This window comes from Asparagus officinalis, chromosome 4, assembly GCF_001876935.1.
Source record: "Asparagus officinalis chromosome 4, Aspof.V1, whole genome shotgun sequence".
In the NCBI taxonomy this organism is placed as follows: Eukaryota; Viridiplantae; Streptophyta; class Magnoliopsida; order Asparagales; family Asparagaceae; genus Asparagus; species Asparagus officinalis.
The window spans coordinates 101,351,348-101,370,400 of record NC_033797.1 but is presented as its reverse complement, the minus strand read 5'-3'; the positions used below and the strand labels follow the sequence as shown (position 1 = coordinate 101,370,400).

Below are 19,053 nucleotides of genomic sequence, written 5' to 3'. Positions count from 1 at the left end.
AGTCTCATACACGGAGAAGTCATCCATAAACACGTCCATAATGTTTTCTATAAAATCAAAGAAAACAGCCATCATACATCGTTGAAAAGTGGTGGGGGCATTACAAAGACCGAAAGGCATGCGCCTATAACCAAAGGTCCCATAGGGACAGGTAAAAGTGGTCTTTTCCTGGTCACTAGGATGAATAGGGATTTGGAAAAATCCCGAATAGCCATCTAAATAACAAAAATAGGATTGCCTTTCTAACCTTTCCAACATCTGGTCTATAAAAGGAAGTGGAAAATGATCTTTTCGGGTTGCCTTGTTCAACTTTCTATAATCTATACACATTCTCCAACCCGTAATCGTCCTAGTAGGAATAAGTTCATTGTTTGCATTCTTGACTACGGTCACACCACCTTTTTAGGAACCATATGGACCGGACTAACCTATTCACTATCTGAAATAGGATAGATTACCCCAGCACCTAGTAGCTTAAGCACCTCTTTTTTAACCACTTCTTTCATGTTAGGATTTAATCTACGTTGGTACTCTATAGAGGGTTTATGATCATCTTCCAAGAGAATTCTATGCATGCAAATCGATGGGTTGATTCCTTTAATGTCGTTCATGGTGTATCCTATGACCTTGGGATGCACCCTAAGTGTTCTAAGCAACTTATCAGTTTTATTTTTTATTCAGACATGCATTCACAATCACAGGATAAGTGGAGTTAGGGCCAAGAAATTCATACCTTAAAGAGGAAGGGAGAGGTTCTGATACCAATTGTTAGACCCTAGAGGGGGGGGTGATTAGGGTCTTATGCTAATCTAAACCCAATTCAATGCTAATTAAAATTATATAGATCAATATGTTCTTGCAGGCGATGGATATGAACAATAAGAACAATAAGGAAATGCACAAATAAAATGTGATACAATCAAAGCACAGACACACGATATGTTCACGAGGTTCGGTCCCCACGACCTACGTCCCCGCTCCTCACCTCGAGGAGATATCCACTATCACAATCCGGTTTGGAAGCCGGAACTTCTACACACTCGGTTTACAAGTTCACCGAAAACTCTCACACTACACAATCACTCAACAATCACACTTTACACACTAAGTGTAGGAACCTAGCCCGTGTCCTCCTCCTCAAGTGCTCGATTATAACCTCTCCCTAGGTTCGTCAATCGACGCCACTCCTATTGGATTTGACCTCGTCTCTCTCTCCTCACACTCCTCTCGGTGTACAAGTGTGTTACAAGTGAATCTCAGAAATAAAGGTTCAATACAATGATTTGTTCTCAATTAACAAGTGAGAACACAATAAAGCTCACACTCACTAAATCCCACACTACAACCCACAATATATAATATGAGAATATCAAGCTTAATACATGTGTGTGATAATAGTGAATGAAACTCAATTTTAGAAGAAGAGCAGCAATGGAGTATATATAGCACCCCAATACAACAGCTAGAAATAAGTAAAAGACCAAAAAGTCCATTTGAAAAACTAACCGTTAGGCTCATTCTGACAATTCGTCGGTCGACCGGTCCGGTCGACCGATTAGTTCAAAAACCCAGAGAATCGAAGTTTTAAAGCTGGCGGTCGACCGACGTAAATTTCGGTCGACCGAAAATTCTCTCGGTCGACCGGTGCGGTCGACCGGAAAGCTCTCTGGAACTATGCTATGAAAAAGAACAACTGTCGCGACCGGACCCCGGTCGACCGAAATCTGATATACACAAAATGACAGGTTTTGGGCAGTTTTGAAAATTCGTTAAAAACCAAAAATAGTGAAACTTTGGGGAAAGTTTATAAATGATGAAATGAACATGTTTGAAAAGGAATTTTTAGAAAAACAAATTTCGTTTGTGAAAACTACCTGTTTTTGAAAAATGCTTAGAAAACCTGTATTTTTATGAAAGTGAAAGTTTGATATAGGACTTGTAAATATTCATATATATATTGTGCATATAATATATGTATATAGTGAAGTATGAAGGAGCTGTAAACATGAGATAAAGTATTTTAACAACGTTTAATGAAAGATCATCTATATGATAGAAAACGTCAAAAATTGTGTTAAGTGTATATATATTGAGCTTAGATATAATCATACTATATATGTAAGTAAACTAAACATATACCTAGGTAAATCCACGCAAATGAACTTGAATCTTTAACGCTTGATTAACGGGTGTTGAAATACCTGAAAAAAAGAACATAAACACAAAACACTAGAAAACTTTTTAGTAATAAATTGTTTGTCAAATCATCATCAAAACTATAGGGTCAACAGCTTTATCCTCTTCATAACTAGAAACTTTTGTCTCTAACTTCAGACTTTCAGACTTTGCATTCCGAAATGGAGCAGCTGATGTTGATTCTAAAGATTAAGCATACGCGGCTACCTCGGGGTCTTTATCATTTATTAAACCTTCACTTACCAAACACTTCTCAAGTGGATCAGCTGAGTAATGGTTTGCAAGTTGCTCATGTGTACACTTGTCAATCACATCGACCATGTAACAAACTTTATCAGTTAGAGGGAATTTCATAGCATTACTTAAATCAAATTCTATCGTTTTCTCTCTAATATTTAGGGAGATCATTCCACTTTTAACATCGATTATAGCACCTGCAGTAGCAAGTAAGGGTCTTCCTAATATAATTGGAATGTTAGAATCTTCTTCTATTTCTAAAATAACAAAATCAACCGGGATAAAGAACTTACCGACCTGGATAGGTACATCTTCAAGTATACCTACCGGATATTTTACCGATCGATCCGCCAATTGGAGTGATATCGTGGTTGGCTTCAAATCACCTATACCAAGCTTCTTACAAATAGACATCGGCATCAAACTTACGCTTGCACCTAAATCACACAAAGCACGGTTAATAGAGATATTAACAATAACACAAGGAATATAAAATGAACATGGATCTTTAAGTTTAGGAGGCAACTTGTTTTGGATGATAGCACTACACTCCTCAATAAGGACCATAGTCTCGTATTCTTTCAACTTCCTTTTATTAGATAGGATCTCTTTCAAGAACTTAGCATAGGAAGGCATTTGAGAAATAGCTTCAGTGAACGGGATATTGATGTGCAACTTTTTCAAAATCTCTAAAAAATTTCCGAACTGCTTTTCTAATTTAGCCTTAGCTAACCTTTGGGGAAAGGGTAGAGGAGGCTTGTAAGGAGCGGGGGACACATATTTCTCAACTTTTTCTTCTTCCTGCATCTAGGTCTCATTCTCCACATCTATTACATTTTCACTTTTCTCTTCATGATGACTATCTACCCCATCATTTTCCTTCATATTAGGTCCCTCATGTTGTTTTTCACTCCTAAGGGTTATGACATTCACATGACCCCTGGGATTTGTCCCGGGTTGTCCAGGTAGCATGCCTGAAGGCCTAGAAGAAGAGCTAGCATTTTGCGCCAATTAGGTGATTTGTGTCTCTAGCATCTTGTTATGTGTAGCTAGGGAATCCATCTTAGAATCCAATGGTTCTACTACCTCATTCGTGGTTTGTTGTTGTTGCTTAAACTCTTCATTCAGTTTTGACTGAGTCGTCACAAACTTTTCCATCATATTTTCCAAATTAGACCTTTGGGGAGGGAGATTTGATTGAGGAGCACGAAAACCAGGTGGACCAAAATTAGATGCAGGCATGGAATTTCCAGGTGGGTTTCTATAAGATAAATTAGGATGATTCCTCCACCCCAAATTATAAGTGTTGGATAATAGGTCTCCCTTCTGATTAAAGTTATTAACATAGTTAACATGTTCATTACTAGAAGTATTAATGGGTGGGGGGTTTCCTAATTGACATCCAAGTGTAGAATGACCCACATAACCACATATCTCACATGAAATTGAAGTAGACGCCACAGAATTAATACTCAAGCTTTCAACTTTTTTAAACAAAGCATCAACTTTAGAGGGTATATGATCTAAAGCATCTATTTCATACTTGCCACCTTTCAATGTCTAAGCACACTCGTTCGCCCATTGATAGTGATTCTGAGCCATGTCTTCAATGAGAGTGTATGCCTCATCTATTGTTTTGTTCATCAAAGCTCCTCCTATAGCAGCATCAACAGTCATCCGAGTGTTGTAAGTGAGCCCGTTGTAGGAGGTGTGAACAATTAACCATTTCTCCAGTCCATGGTGAGGGAACATTCTTAATAATTCCTTGTAGCGTTCCCAAGCTTCATAGAGTGACTCTCCTTCCTTTTGTACAAAGCTTGTGATCTGGTTCCTTATCTGTGATGTTTTACTTGGGGGAAAATACTTTGCAAGAAATATCCTAGACAACTGATCCCAAGTGGTGATGGACCCAGCGGGCAATGAGTGCAACCAAGTCCTAGCCTTGTCCTTTAAAGAGAACGGAAAAAGTATGAGTCAAATAGCATCATTAGTCACTCCATTAAGCTTCAAAGTGTCGCAGTACTCTAAGAAAATCGACAAGTGGAGATTCGGGTCTTCAGTAGCACCTCCTCCAAACTGATTTTGTTGAACCATTGAGAGCAATGATGATTTAAGCTCAAAATTATTAGCTTCAACAGTGGGCATTGTAATACTTGAATGCGTGCCTTGAGCATTTGGGGCAGCGAAATCCTTAAGAAGCTGATTCTGATCACCCATTGTAGCTTGTTCTGTGTTCCTTTGCTCCCTTATATACCTTCTTATCTTTACAAGAGTCACCGATAGTTCAGGATTATTTTCGTTGTGTACTTTTGTTTGATGCCCTTGCATAAAAGAAAGTGAGTAGCGAAGAGAATATAAAAAAAATCTAGTCTAGCTTAATAATGTAAGCACTTAATATTAACACCGTAGTCTCCGGCAATGATGCCAAAAAGTTGATAGGCAAAATCTGCAAGCGCACAAACTCGTTGTAGCTATCAAGGTCGATCCCACAGGGACTAGGGGTTAATTATCAAATTTCATGTTATTTGGCTAGCTAAAATAATGAGTAAATTAGAAGAGATGAAAATTAAAAGAAATAAAATAAATAGCTAATCAGGTGTAATTCAATATAATGAAGGGCCAAGATTGGGTTTTCATCACAACTTCGATGTTCAATGATGAATTATTTTAGTTCTCAGTGTTGGTTTAAACTAGAAAGGGTGAATTAGCCTACATTAATCTAAAGCCTCTTTCAAGATCTAAAGATCGTGCCTAGTTAATCTTAATTAACATACTTTCATGGAATCAAGATTAAATTAAACACATTAAGCTTTATGCTAATCCAAATCAAATCCCCAAGGAATCTAGCCTACTTTCGTGGTTCGAAAGCCCTACTTAATTTCTAGAGGTCCGGTATTAATCTTCACCTTTTAGTTCTTTAATTAATTACCTATGATTGCTAATACGGTGATCAAACGAATCAACAAAATTGAAACACTAAAAATCAAGTTTAAAGATGTAAACTTTCACCAAGAACATATATTAATTCATCATCAATCACCAAAAAGTTAGGTTCTTTCCCAATCCTAGATAAGAAATCTACTCACACATGATTGAGATAAGAGAATACATCAAATAATTATGCAAATCAATCATAAGAAGAAATACATTAAAGAGAGGAAAGAATTAACCTATCTTTCAATTGAAATCTTCAAAATAAAAACTTACAATCCAATCTTGTACAAGAAATTATTGTCTTCCTTTAATACTTGAACTCTAAAATAGTTGCTAATTGACTGCTAAGAGAACATAACAAAAGATATCTAAACCCCAAACCAAAATATCTATTTATATGTCCCCAAAAAATCTAGAAAAAGATAAGGCCCGTGCTATGGGTGTGGTGCGCACCACACCAGGGTGTGGTGGAATCTGTTTTGCTGATTTTGTGCTTGTTTGTCTAGTTTTTGGTATTTTAGCTATAACTTTGCGTCCGACCTCGGAATGAGGTGATTCAAGTTGCATTAGAAAGATGTTGAAGAGATTTACAACTTTTATCTTTTGAGCTTTTCTGGATTCAAATTGAATAATGGTCGAAATTCCAGTTCTTCATACTCGTGCATCCATTTTCTTCACGAACCATGCATTTGAAATCTTGTTGTTGCTTCAAACTCTTGTTCATCTTCCAACGACCATCGAATGTTTCAATCTTGAGTCAATACCTACACATAAGAACACAAACAACAGCAGTATCCTTGATCTAAACACAAAATATGCATTAAACATCCGTAAATCATGCTTGAAACACACTGAGATAATGCATATTTTACGTGTTTATCAGATGGGTTGTCAGGTTCTATGGCGGTTATTAGATTTAGAGTTGTTAACCAAAATCTCATTTGGTTTTGCCAACGATGGAAATTGTTCCCATCAAACTTCTCTGGTTTAGCTGACATAATTTCACTTGTAGCCATAATCTGACGATGAATGAATAATTTTGCTATTATAATGCAATAAATATAATTTAAAGATTCAAACAACAGAATTAAGTGTAGCATGTCGGTTTTATAAGATGTAGACTACATTAATATAAGAAACATAATACGAAACATAATACTAAACATACTAAACATGATATTATTCTAAACAGCTCAATTAGATTCTTGGATTGAGGAAATATTAGCTGTTTAGACAATAATTAACACGAATTTAAGTTTTTAACAATTAATAAAAATAAGATATTAGCCGAATAAAATTATAACACGAAAATAAAATTAATTCAAATGAAAATAAATAAAGTTTAGAAATATGGCTTGATGATCGAAGTGTGCACTAAGCACTGTCCCAAGAATCTAATCGCCCCCTCTCATACATGGCTTCGTGGCAATGGATCTTGGAGATACGACAACCCTCGGTCAGGTGACCTCCTTCTCGTCGGCACGAGCTTCAAGAAAGCTTTGTGAATTATTCGTAAACTTTCAGGGAATCATAAAAAATGTAATAGCAATAATAAATATTAAAAGACTAGTGAAGAAGAGAAGAAGAAGAGCAGTTGTATTTTTGCCTTGTCTTTGGCGCTCACAGCTTTTGGTTTATATAGAGGAAAAAACAACTGTTTAGCTTCACAATTAGATCCACAAATCTCACGCAATAGTTTAGCTAGCCGTTTAACACGTTTTAAATGCTAATAAACATTACCGTTTAATACGCTTTAAATTCTAATTACGTTTTAATTGTTATAAACGTTACGTAATAATTTAGCTAGCCGTTTATTAATTGTTATAAAAATTTAAACGTTAATCATGTTTTTTAATTTACATCATATTAAACATGTTTTAATTTTTTCTAGTTTATAAAAAATAAAAATCTAAAATGTAGCAGGTTAAGGGCCCCTCAATCCGAAGCTGCATTCGTGTCCGTAGATCGTGGGCGCTCGCCTCCCGACTCGAACCCGAACCCGGCCCGGCCCGGTTCGGTTTGGCGCGCGTGTGTGTGATATGGAGCATAACCCATGTTTTCTTCTAGGCATAAGAGAGAAAGGGAAGGCTTATAAACAACCCTCATTCCCATCTCTTATCCAATGTCGGACTAAACTTCCCCACTCCAAAATCAAGTTTTAAGTTATAACTCCAACACCAACTTCGTAGCATATTGATGTGTCTTGATACTTCCTTCTTGCTAAGAAATTTGAGGTGGTTTTGAAGGTGATGACAGTCTTGCTGGCTCCATTTGGAGTTTGCATCAGATATAATGACATATGTCACAACAGCACGAGGTATGTCTATCATCAAATATATATTACATACTGAATTATTGCTAGAAGTGCATGGATAACGGCCTCGTGTTCACAGTATCATCTTCAAAAGCAGCATGATCAATCATCAGTAGTAGTACATGGAACTATATTTGGTCACTTAATCACCTATTATAGGCGATATCATCGATATTTGAATGTTTGGAGAAATATTAATTCTTACATCTTGCAAATAGGTTTTGGTATGAGCTTAGTTGCAGTGGTGAATTGTTTTAAAGATTTTTTATTTTTATTTTTTACGTATTAATTATTAAGTTAAGAGAATAATATGTAGTTGATTGACTACAATTTGTTGATATGGTTATGTGGGTGTGTTGTTTAATTAACACACCCACATGTTGATTAAAATGGTTGTTCATCTCTAAGAAAAATATTTTGGTAGCAATAAGTGAGTACCTACTATTTCACTTAGACAACTCAAAATTTACCAATTTTTAAGTTTTACACCTGCAAAGTATTTTTTTTTTAATATTTTGATATCCCACTGTTTCAATCGTATTTTAGTTTCATACCCCGAAAGTACTTTTTAACAGTACGATATCCCAAGGTTTTAATCTCATTTAACTTTGATACCCACATCTAAATTCTGTTAAATTTTTTTTGTTAATTTTCTACTGTTGTTGCTTTTTTTTTGTTAATTTTCTACTGTTGTTTTAGCAATTGGGAAAACTGGATCTAAATGTATCAAATGCTAAAGGCACTATACAAATTAAACAAAAGATGTAACACAACTTGGATAAGGTATCACAAAGAAATATGATTGGAACTTTGGATATTAAAATGTTACATGAATACTTTGGGTATCGAAGTAAAATTGGATTCAAAGTTTGGGTATCAAAGTGTTAAGAATTACTTCAGCCTATTAAAGTTGAAAGATGTAAACTTTAGGATACAAAAGTGAAAATTATCATTCGTTATAACTCATACTCTAATAATAATGCAAGTTTAAGGATAATTCGGTATTTAACAAGCAATTTTTCCTCTCTGCAAATGTATCATCTAACAATATTGTTTTCAAGGTTGATCTTTGAATCACCATGTTTTTGTTTTTTCTTTCTTTGTATAGGTTGTGTAGCTTGAATGAGAAGCCCACTCTCAGCTTAGGGATGTAATGTTAGTTCATTATGAATGTAGCTAACATTGAATAAATCTAAACCATATTTGTGTGTAGTTGCTTAATTTGTGTGTAGTTGCATAATTTTTTTATGTAAATGATGGTTCATTGTGAGATTTTGTTGTTTGATTTGTTTCTTTTTGTCAAAGTTGTTGCATTTTCGGTGAATTTGCCCATTTACGTTTGTTTTCTATGAAGATTGTGGTGAATGTGATGTTGATAATAGACTCTTTTATAAGCAGGATGCTTGTACTACTGTTGTGGAGTTAATCTCTACTCTATGTGAAGTATAACTTAAGTGTGTGCTTTATAAAAATATTAATATTAATGTACGCAACATTAGTTGACCTACAGAGGTTTCCCCTCATAGTATTCCTAACATGCATCACGTGCAATGCGCGTTTTGCATATTGGTGGGAAAAAAAGCAAATGTATCATCATAACACATAATCAGATATTTTTACGAATGCAGATATTTAACTAGGCATCGATAATGGCATGAATATTTAGTGTCGAGATTCGTATCCGAGCGTATATGGACAGACAGATTTTTGGCCCCCATGATGGGTGGGCCGAAGCACTAGTCAAATAACAAAAATAGGAGAACACAACATAATCAGATTACCCTTTTTTTTATCCGGATTTGGATTCGGGTTGAAATGTATAATAAGGTCGAAACCCGACCCATTTATGCTCCGAACCGCAGAGGGCCGCGGCAACGCATCTGGAGGCAGAGGGGAATCGCGGGGAACTCGGAGTCGGGGGAACTCTGTGTCTAATCTCCCTGAACGGGAAAGCAACATGAGCGGGAGCACCTTATACTCTTATGACTTGTTTGGATTGAGGTGAATAAGGAAGAAGGAAAATTAGAGAAACCATTCATCTTATTTGGGAACACTTAGAAGATGAAGTTATTCACCCAAGTTCCTCTTAATTCACCCCTTAATAGTATAAAATTTGTTACCCTCAAATTAGAATGTAACCAAACAGAAGGGAACTCCCTTCCCTTCCCTTCTCTCACTTTGCTTCCCTTAACTTCGGTTAACCCCATTGAAATCCAAGCAAACCCTTACTTTACCTTTTTAAACTAAAACCCTAAATACCCCAGAGTTCTTCCAACGGATAAATTTTCAAAACCACCCATTTTTGGATTTTATTTGTAAAAAACGACTCCTTTTGAAAATAATTACAAAAACCGACCTGTTTTCAGCCCAACGCTGAAAACAGGTCGGTTTTTGTAAAAAATTCTCCGAAACATCACGGGAGTTCAACTCCCGTGAAGTTTATGGAGAAATTAAACTTCACGGGAGTTGAACTCCCGTGAAGCTTAATTTGTGCTTAAAACTCCACGTGAGTTCAACTCCCGTGGAGTTACAGTCCAACAAATCCAGAGAACCGATCTCGGTTCTCTGGGAAATTGGGACTGCAACTTCACGGGAGTTGAACTCCCGTGAAGTTGCAGGTCATCCAGAATAGCCTGCTGTGCATGTTAAAACATATGTACCTGTTAACTTATATATATGCCAATTTATTTGCAAACAACAATATATACATGATTCAACAATGAATTATAACTCATATATATGCCAATTTATTTGCAAACAACAATATATACATGATTCAACAATGAATTAAACACACACGATTATGTATATGAACAATAATTTACCTTCAAAAGTTTAGTATTTAAAAATTCAGGAAAGTTACAAAATTTATCAAAATAAGTTCATATACAACCCAATATAGCTCCCCTCCTTCCTCTCCCTCTCTCCCCCCTCCCCCTCGCTCTTCCCCGCCCCCTGGGTTCCTACTGATGAGCCTCAACTATCTGAGTATCCGGCTGTGTATGAAGCTGTGAAGTGCCGGCTCCATCGGCATGCGAAGTGCCGGCGTCATCATCACGCGGCCGTCGACGTCGAGCGTACGCCCGTCCAAATGAGCGAGACCTGTCCTCACGGCCTGCGAACTCGTCGACGTGAGTCTTATGGAACACCTGCGCTATGCTCTTCTTGATCCTGCTGAGGAGACCTAACGCCACCTGATCCTGAATCTCAGTCACGTGCGCATTAATATCAGCATCAATGCTATCTAAAACACGGACCTGCGTGGTAAACAATTTATTAAGTATTAACTCAATAAAAAATGTTATAATTTAGCTTAGAAACTTACGTAATCTCTCTCGTTCATCCCACTAGGGATGTAACTATCTGTCGGTGGGCGTGGCATGTGTCCAGCTAAGGGCTGTGGGTCACGCGTGATCCATCTACATGTGATACCCCAATACCAACGCATATACATGGTATAGTCAACAGCTGTGGGCCTCGTATCCTGTATGCAATCCCACCTGTGAACCCACCTGTCTATGTAGGCCGCACGGACTACGGCCCAGTCAGTCCGGTGCGATGTAGGGCGCCGCCGACGATTGATCTGCTCGACAGGATCTGGAATATGCTGAGAGAGTGTAAACTGCCGTAGCACACGGTCCGGTACATGCATCTCTATGATCTCCCAACAGATCAATGGAACTCTGGCTCTTCACAAGCCGAGACTATCTCGGTAGATAGGTGCAAGAGAATGTATATCGAGCTCCGGCGATGTATAGGGTCTCCACTTGAACTGAAATAAAATAAAACATTTATCAATATCATATAGAAAAACTATAATATTCATACTTCTTGAGTTTTATATTTACCTGTTCGTGCTGGAGGCCATCAAGCTCATTTCGGTAAAACTTACGGTGACGCGTCGCTGATTTGTACTGAGCGTATCGCACGTTATACCTATATGCAGAATAGCGAATATATAAGTACAAATATTCAGGTTACGAATGAAATATGTGTGTGTACAATTATACCTGTATGCCAACGGATACTGCCCCTCTAAGTCACGGTGCATAAGTAAAGTGGGTCGTCCAATATGAATGCGCTCCCATGACCAAATCTGTATCAACGTACAACATCCCTTGAATTCTTTATTCTGCATCAGAGATACTCTACTCAATTCTCGATACAAATATGCCAACACCGCACTGCCCCACGATAGTGCGCCGCATACATCAAAATCCTCCAGCAGTGGCAGCCATCGTGCATGTACGAGAGTCTTGCTCACATCAGGAAATAGTACGCACCCTATCATGTGCAATATGTATGCACGAGCATGAAACTGGAGCGTCTCATCAGAGGCATCCTCTGGTATATCGCTCTGAAATGTCTGACGAAGCCACGATAGCTTCATCGCACCACTCCTCAAGTCGGGAACCTGTCCAAGAAGCTAGGCACATACCTCCGGCCAACTATGATCATCGGTGCCCGTAACTACCGGTCCATCGATCCGGAGCCCAAGTATGACGGTCACGTCCTGTAAAGTGATCGTGCACTCCCCTATATGCATGTGAAAGGTGTTGGTCTCTGGCCTCCACCTCTCAATCAAAGCAGTGATAAGCGGCCAATCAAGCCTGATATAACGAATCGCCGAACACGGTCGAAAATCGGCCTGAGCGATCAAAGCTAGTACCCTCTCATCCTCAATGACCCAAGCCGAATGACTATGGGAATGCTCGATCATCGTGAACTCTGGTACGGGCTGCACATAAAACGAGAATCAGTTTTAAGTATATTCATTAAAAAATTACATTAATCGAAGAAATATATATCTAATTTATTCGTATTACCTCTCCCGAACCAATATGGTCTGAACAATGACTCGCCTGAAGGTACAAAACGTCGGGATTCTCCGGTCCCGGATCCATAATGAATAGACCTGTGATTAAAATATGAGCATATATACAGAGTGCAATAAACTGCTTCAAAGATAACAACTACGAATGACATACACGAATGACATAGTATAAAACGCTACATAATACAAATGCATGGGTGAAATGAACGGAGTTGCATACAGAACATATTACAAATAACGAGTATCATACGCTTCAAAGATAACAACTACGAATGACATAGTGCAAAACGCTACATAATACAAATCAACGCCTAATACTAACTGGACACCTATTTTTGTTGTGACCCGGTTGATCACATCTACTGCACTTATTTCTCCTCCTAGCTCCTTCACGTTCGTCATCCATACTATTTCTAATACGCACGGAATGAGGGCGCCCCACCGATCTTTTATACAATTGAGGTAATATCCGTGGCCCATCTTGTGTCCAATGTCGACTATCGTATGGTGGACGAAAACACTCTTTGTACGTTTGTTGATAGTTGTATGCAGAATACCAAGCATCGACAAATTCATAATGTGAAATGCGAGCACCACCCTGTAGGTCGGAGCAAGCTGCTACAACATGTGAACAAGGAATCAATTGTAGTTGCGGTACATTGCAAGTGCACGTACAAGTGTGATCCACCAACATATTGACTTTGTAAGAGCGATTTTCTCTATGGGTTATTCCCTCGAGCACCTCCCATTCATTAAAACTGTATCGTACAACCTGAAAAGACCGAGCTTGTACAATCCGAGCCGCTAGCATTTCATCAACCTTCGGTGTTAGCTCTGAGCGCATATTTTCACCAAGTTCTCGACGTCGAACAAAGAATTTATTAAGCCTGTAAAAAGTTTTAGCAACTAGTGCCTGTATTGGCATGCCGCATGCTCCCCTGAGCACGCCATTGAAGCTCTCAGACGCGTTCGTAGTCATCATACAGAATCGTCGACCGCCATCCTCACATAAAGCCCACTTATCAACATTGTTTGGACCCAAACTAGTTTCGATCCAATCATGTGCAGCTCGTGAAGTGAACTTGATCCTCTCTCGTATTTGTTCATAAACATATTTTTCTGTTGCACAACCGGCTTGCCAAAGTAAGTCTTGAACCTGAGCGTTTCCATACTTCTTCTTGAAGTTGTCTCTAATATGTCGCAAGCAATAGCGATGTGCATGTGGTGGCGGGAAATGTTGTTGGAGTGCCCTTGGAATTCCTTTCATCCTATCAGATATGAATGTAATCGGCCGCGTCCCCACACTAGGGATATGATATCTAATGCATGCAAAAAACCAAGCCCAATTCTCTGTATTTTCAACATCAACCACTGCGAATGCTAAAGGAAACAACCCGCCATCCGCGTCAACTCCGGTTGCAACAAGCAAAATGCCTTTGTATTTACCATATAAGTGAGTTCCATCAATGCTAAGAAGAGGACGACAATATCGAAACCCCTCAATACAGGGCCCAAATGCCCAATATACATCGGTGAACCGCCGTTCTCCGCCATCAACGGGGTCCGAAGATACTTCGTAGACAGTTCCCGGATTTTCTCTTTTGAGTGCTTCAAGATAATGAGGCAAGATCTCATACGAATTATCCCAATCCCCGAATCTGACCGAATGCTTTGCCCAAATCTCTCTGATGTTTTTCAATGAACAACTCGACCGAACGCTTCTCGTCGTGTAAGACATGAATGAGACCCATATCGTAGTCACTTGATATTTATGCCACTTGTTCTGTTCCCCACAACAGGATAATTGCAAACCACACTGAGGTGATACTCACGTGAGTTAGTTAATGTAAGTTTGTGTAATTCATTAACCAACTCATCGAAAGTACACGATTTTATTATGAACAACGGTCTCGTTGTGCCTCCTTCATAAACGGGCATATTTTTTCGAGGTAATTAATCTTCCCATCATAAGAACAGAGAATTACAATTCGATCGTTCATCGTTACCTCTGAAGAGTGAAAAATTCAATATCAATATTACACGAAAAGCCAAATAAATATTGATTGTTACTAATTTTTACATTTAGGTAGTAACTCTAATTTCCACATTAATTGATAATTTCACCTCTAAATACGCAAAATTATTTAATACATCTTCACAAAATTCATAAATAATTCACAATTAAATTCTAAAATCTAATTTATATCATACATATGTAAAATCTAATTTTTCTTCACAAAATCTAAATAATTCACAATTAAATTCTAAACTCTAAATACAATAATTTTCGAAGTTATTGATAATTTCCCCTCTAATTTCACAAAATTATTGATAATTTACACACTAATTCTTCACAAATTTCACAAAATTATTGATAATTTTCCCATTGATAATTTTCCCTCTAATTTTCACATTTTTTGATAATTTTTCCTCTAATTTTCACATTTATTGATAATTTCCCCTCTAATTTTCACATTTCTTCACAAAATTCGTAAACAATTCACAATTAAATTCTAAAATCTAGATTTCTCTAATTTTCACATTTCTTCACAAAATTCGTAAACAATTCACAATTAAATTCTAAAATCTAGATTTTTACATATAATCACAATCAAACAAGCCCTTACTCTCCTCAGTCCTCAACCCTCCTATTCTTCAAGAATCATCAGCCCCCCAGTTGGATTTCTGATCGATTCGAAGGTTCGATTTCTCTGAAAAGTTTCGATCTTTACTCTTTTTTTTAACTCCACTTTTCTGTAGAAATCTCTGGCGAAACTCTGTTGACAAGAAACATATTTGTTGGTTGATTTTTTTGGTTTGGTTGAAGTATGTCTTCTCTATTTCACTATTTGGTTTGGTTGATTATGGATTATCTTTTTAGGTTATTCTTAAATTATAGCTCTCTGAGATTCTCCTAAAGTTTATTCCCTTTTTACTTGGTGCGTTATTAGTTTTTAAATGGCTTCAAATCTGTCACTAAATGTCTCTTCTGCTATAGTCGAAGTGTGACAATAATTTTTTTAATTTCAGTTTAGTGCATCTAAATTCTTCAAAGTTTTTAACTTTTCCTATTGATTAAATACGTTGTTTGCATCTTAAGAAGCATGTGCTTGAGACTGTCCGAAAAAAAAAAGAATTGAAACTTGGTGTGTTTTTTAAATTGCTCAAGTTGAAACTTCATTATGCGTTTTATTCATGGCTTATGTAATTTTTGCATCCGCTTGACCTTCCATCCAGCATGATTATTTGACTCAAAATTGTTTTTGCTTACCGCTCAGGCTTTTTCCGGACTGTTTTTTTTTCTATGGTTATTTCGAAGGATCAACAGCGATGTTCTACTCTAGTTGTCCTGCATATATGATGTTCTTGGATCAGAGATAAGGTGCTGCAGCCCATCTGTTTCATCAGACTACGTTATTTTTTAAGTTTAAGGTCTATCTCCGCAGCTCTGCTTGCTCTTGTTACCTTTTAGTGTTACTACTTTTGCAACACCGACATTTAGTTACCTTTTCCACTTATAATGTCTGAATCCAGTTATGGGTCATGCATTATGCTATGTTGTAACCTGGCAATAGAGGACACTCCTACTCTCTTCATCTTTTCTCCTTTCCCCATAATATTCTTTTACCGTCTAAGAATGAAGTTTTGTGTGAACTTGCAATTCACTTAGAACAGTAGGGTTGCGGGAAAATTATTAAACAGAAAGAATCAACAGCAAGAGAGCTTTGTCCTATTTCCTGAGTCCTGTTGGGTTAGGTTGCATACTTTGGTTTCACATGCTAAAGTCTCACTTGATGCTGTAATCTGTGATTGCACTGTATTACGTAACCCTCTCTTGGTGCTTTCATATTTGTAGACATTGTTTGGTGGAAAATTTGTAGTAAAAAAGACAATGAAAGAATCATATTTGATTTTATTCTCTCTAATTGCTTAGAAAAAGAATGTTTACAACTCTCTCAATCTCGATTACAATTTGGATTTCCTGATTACAAAAGAGAAGAAAATTGATCTGAATTCTCCCCTTTGTTTAATTCTGGGTTCTTCACGATGGCGATGAAGTGTCTCTCTCGAATGCTCACGTCGAGTTTGCTCTCCGTTGACGATCCGAACGTCTTGATTCATTGGAACGATATCTTCTCCTCACGATTTGACGCTGCGGAGAACTTGCAAAGTAAGTTTGAAACTCTGAACGAGTTGATAACTCAGAGCGAGTTTAAACTATTGGAAAAGAGTTAATTTGAACCGAAAAATCGGTGAATAAGCCAAGGGAACGCTCCAAGAACTTTGTTGCTGTAGGAAGCTCGAAAATGATCTGCTGCCGAGAAGATGATCCGAAGAAGCCGATCTCTAGATTTCCAAGATACTCCAAGATCCAAAGATCCTCTTTGCTGCCAAGTCGAAGGACCGAAGGATCAATCACCCAACTCAAACTCAATTGTGTTTCCTGCTATTTATAGGGGATTAAGGGGTATAACCGTCTTCTTAATTCGCTCCTAAGTGGGGCTGAATGTGGTGTAACCGCTCCCTTAAACAGCTCCCCAAATCGTGGGGAAAACAGTTTTGAAACCGTTCAGTTCGTGCTTTGAACGAGTCAAACGCTGAAAAATAGCTTTCAAGACCCGAACTCTTCGTTTTAGATTTAAAACGCATAGTTCGGTCTATTTTGGTGGCTGAACGTGTAGGTCGCGCTGCGTTGTAAATCTGAAACGCAGAGTTAGGACGCATAGATGAATTCCGCGTCTGAGACGCATAGTTGGGCTCTGCACGAACTCTGCGTTTTGGACCTCACGAACTCTGTGTCTGGACTTGAATGCTGGGGATGGCCTCTGTGTTTTGACTCTGGAACGCGGGCATGACCTCTGCGTTTTGATGGTGTAACACAGGGATGACCTCTTTGTTTTGATGTGAAACGCATGGATGACCTTTGTGTTTTGATGTGAAGAGACCATCAATTTGTGGTCTCTTTTGTTGGAGTGTTGCAAAGACTGTCATCTTGTAATCTTCATCTTGGCTCCTTGAAAATATGAGAGTCGTCAGATTGTAACTCCCGATGTTGATTGTGAAGGCTGCTAAACTAGAGCTTTCATTAGTTGTTGTAAAGGTCGTCAGATTGTAACCTTCATCGATCTATGTGAAAGTCTTCAAATTATAGCATTCTGGAAGTCGTCAGATTATAACTTTCACTATCGGTGTTTGATGGGGGATCAGCTATCTACAGTGATTTTTAGACAACCTACAGACATCTATTTTGAGGTTCCTGGTGTATGAATCTACTATTCATTTAATTTATGCTACATTGATTTTTGTTATTGTACTATTTGTCTGAATCTCCATCTTGTGTCATTTCATGATAATTCTTCTTATATATCCTTGAAGATGGTCTCACCAGTCAACGCGAATTATAGATAACGTTTTAGGTTAGATGTTTTGGTCTCCATGCTTATACCATTAATTCTCAATAAATATCGAAAAGTAGTTTCTGTCTACTCACTCTCATTTATCTACCATTTGGTATAAATCAACTGCACAACACTATACTTTTGCTATTCAAGCTAGTGATCACACTTTGTTTTTTCCTATATTCGCAGTGACCCTATGACTACTCTTGGGCAGTCTCCAACCATTGAATACTTACAGTGGAAGGTAAATTTATTCCTTCAGATTCTTAAGAAACTCAAACTCAATTGTGTTTCCTGCTATTTATAGGGGATTAAGGGGTATAACCGTCTTCTTAATTCGCTCCTAAGTGGGGCTGAATGTGGTGTAACCGCTCCCTTAAACAGCTCCCCAAATCGTGGGGAAAACAGTTTTGAAACCGTTCAGTTCGTGCTTTGAACGAGTCAAACGCTGAAAAATAGCTTTCAAGACCCGAACTCTTCGTTTTAGATTTAAAACGCATAGTTCGGTCTATTTTGGTGGCTGAACGTGTAGGTCGCGCTGCGTTGTAAATCTGAAACGCAGAGTTAGGACGCATAGATGAATTCCGCGTCTGAGACGCATAGTTGGGCTCTGCACGAACTCTGCGTTTTGGACCTCACGAACTCTGTGTCTGGACTTGAATGCTGGGGATGGCCTCTGTGTTTTGACTCTGGAACGCGGGCATGACCTCTGCGTTTTGATGGTGTAACACAGGGATGACCTCTTTGTTTTGATGTGAAACGCATGGATGACCTTTGTGTTTTGATGTGAAGAGACCATCAATTTGTGGTCTCTTTTGTTGGAGTGTTGCAAAGACTGTCATCTTGTAATCTTCATCTTGGCTCCTTGAAAATATGAGAGTCGTCAGATTGTAACTCCCGATGTTGATTGTGAAGGCTGCTAAACTAGAGCTTTCATTAGTTGTTGTAAAGGTCGTCAGATTGTAACCTTCATCGATCTATGTGAAAGTCTTCAAATTATAGCATTCTGGAAGTCGTCAGATTATAACTTTCACTATCGGTGTTTGATGGGGGATCAGCTATCTACAGTGATTTTTAGACAACCTACAGACATCTATTTTGAGGTTCCTGGTGTATGAATCTACTATTCATTTAATTTA

General features: G+C 37.9%; 1 protein-coding gene across 1 annotated transcript; it reads right to left on the bottom strand.

Annotated features, from left to right (window-relative positions):
* LOC109839099 lies at positions 2,386-3,240 on the bottom strand. The gene has a single exon (XM_020407534.1). It carries the CDS (start codon positions 3,238-3,240, stop codon positions 2,386-2,388), a length of 855 nt encoding a protein of 284 aa, XP_020263123.1.

Bases quoted from the DNA above. Each gene is read 5' to 3' on its own strand.
- LOC109839099 (XM_020407534.1), bottom strand. From the start codon at position 3,240: ATGCAGGAAGAAGAAAAAGTTGAGAAATATGTGTCCCCCGCTCCTTAC.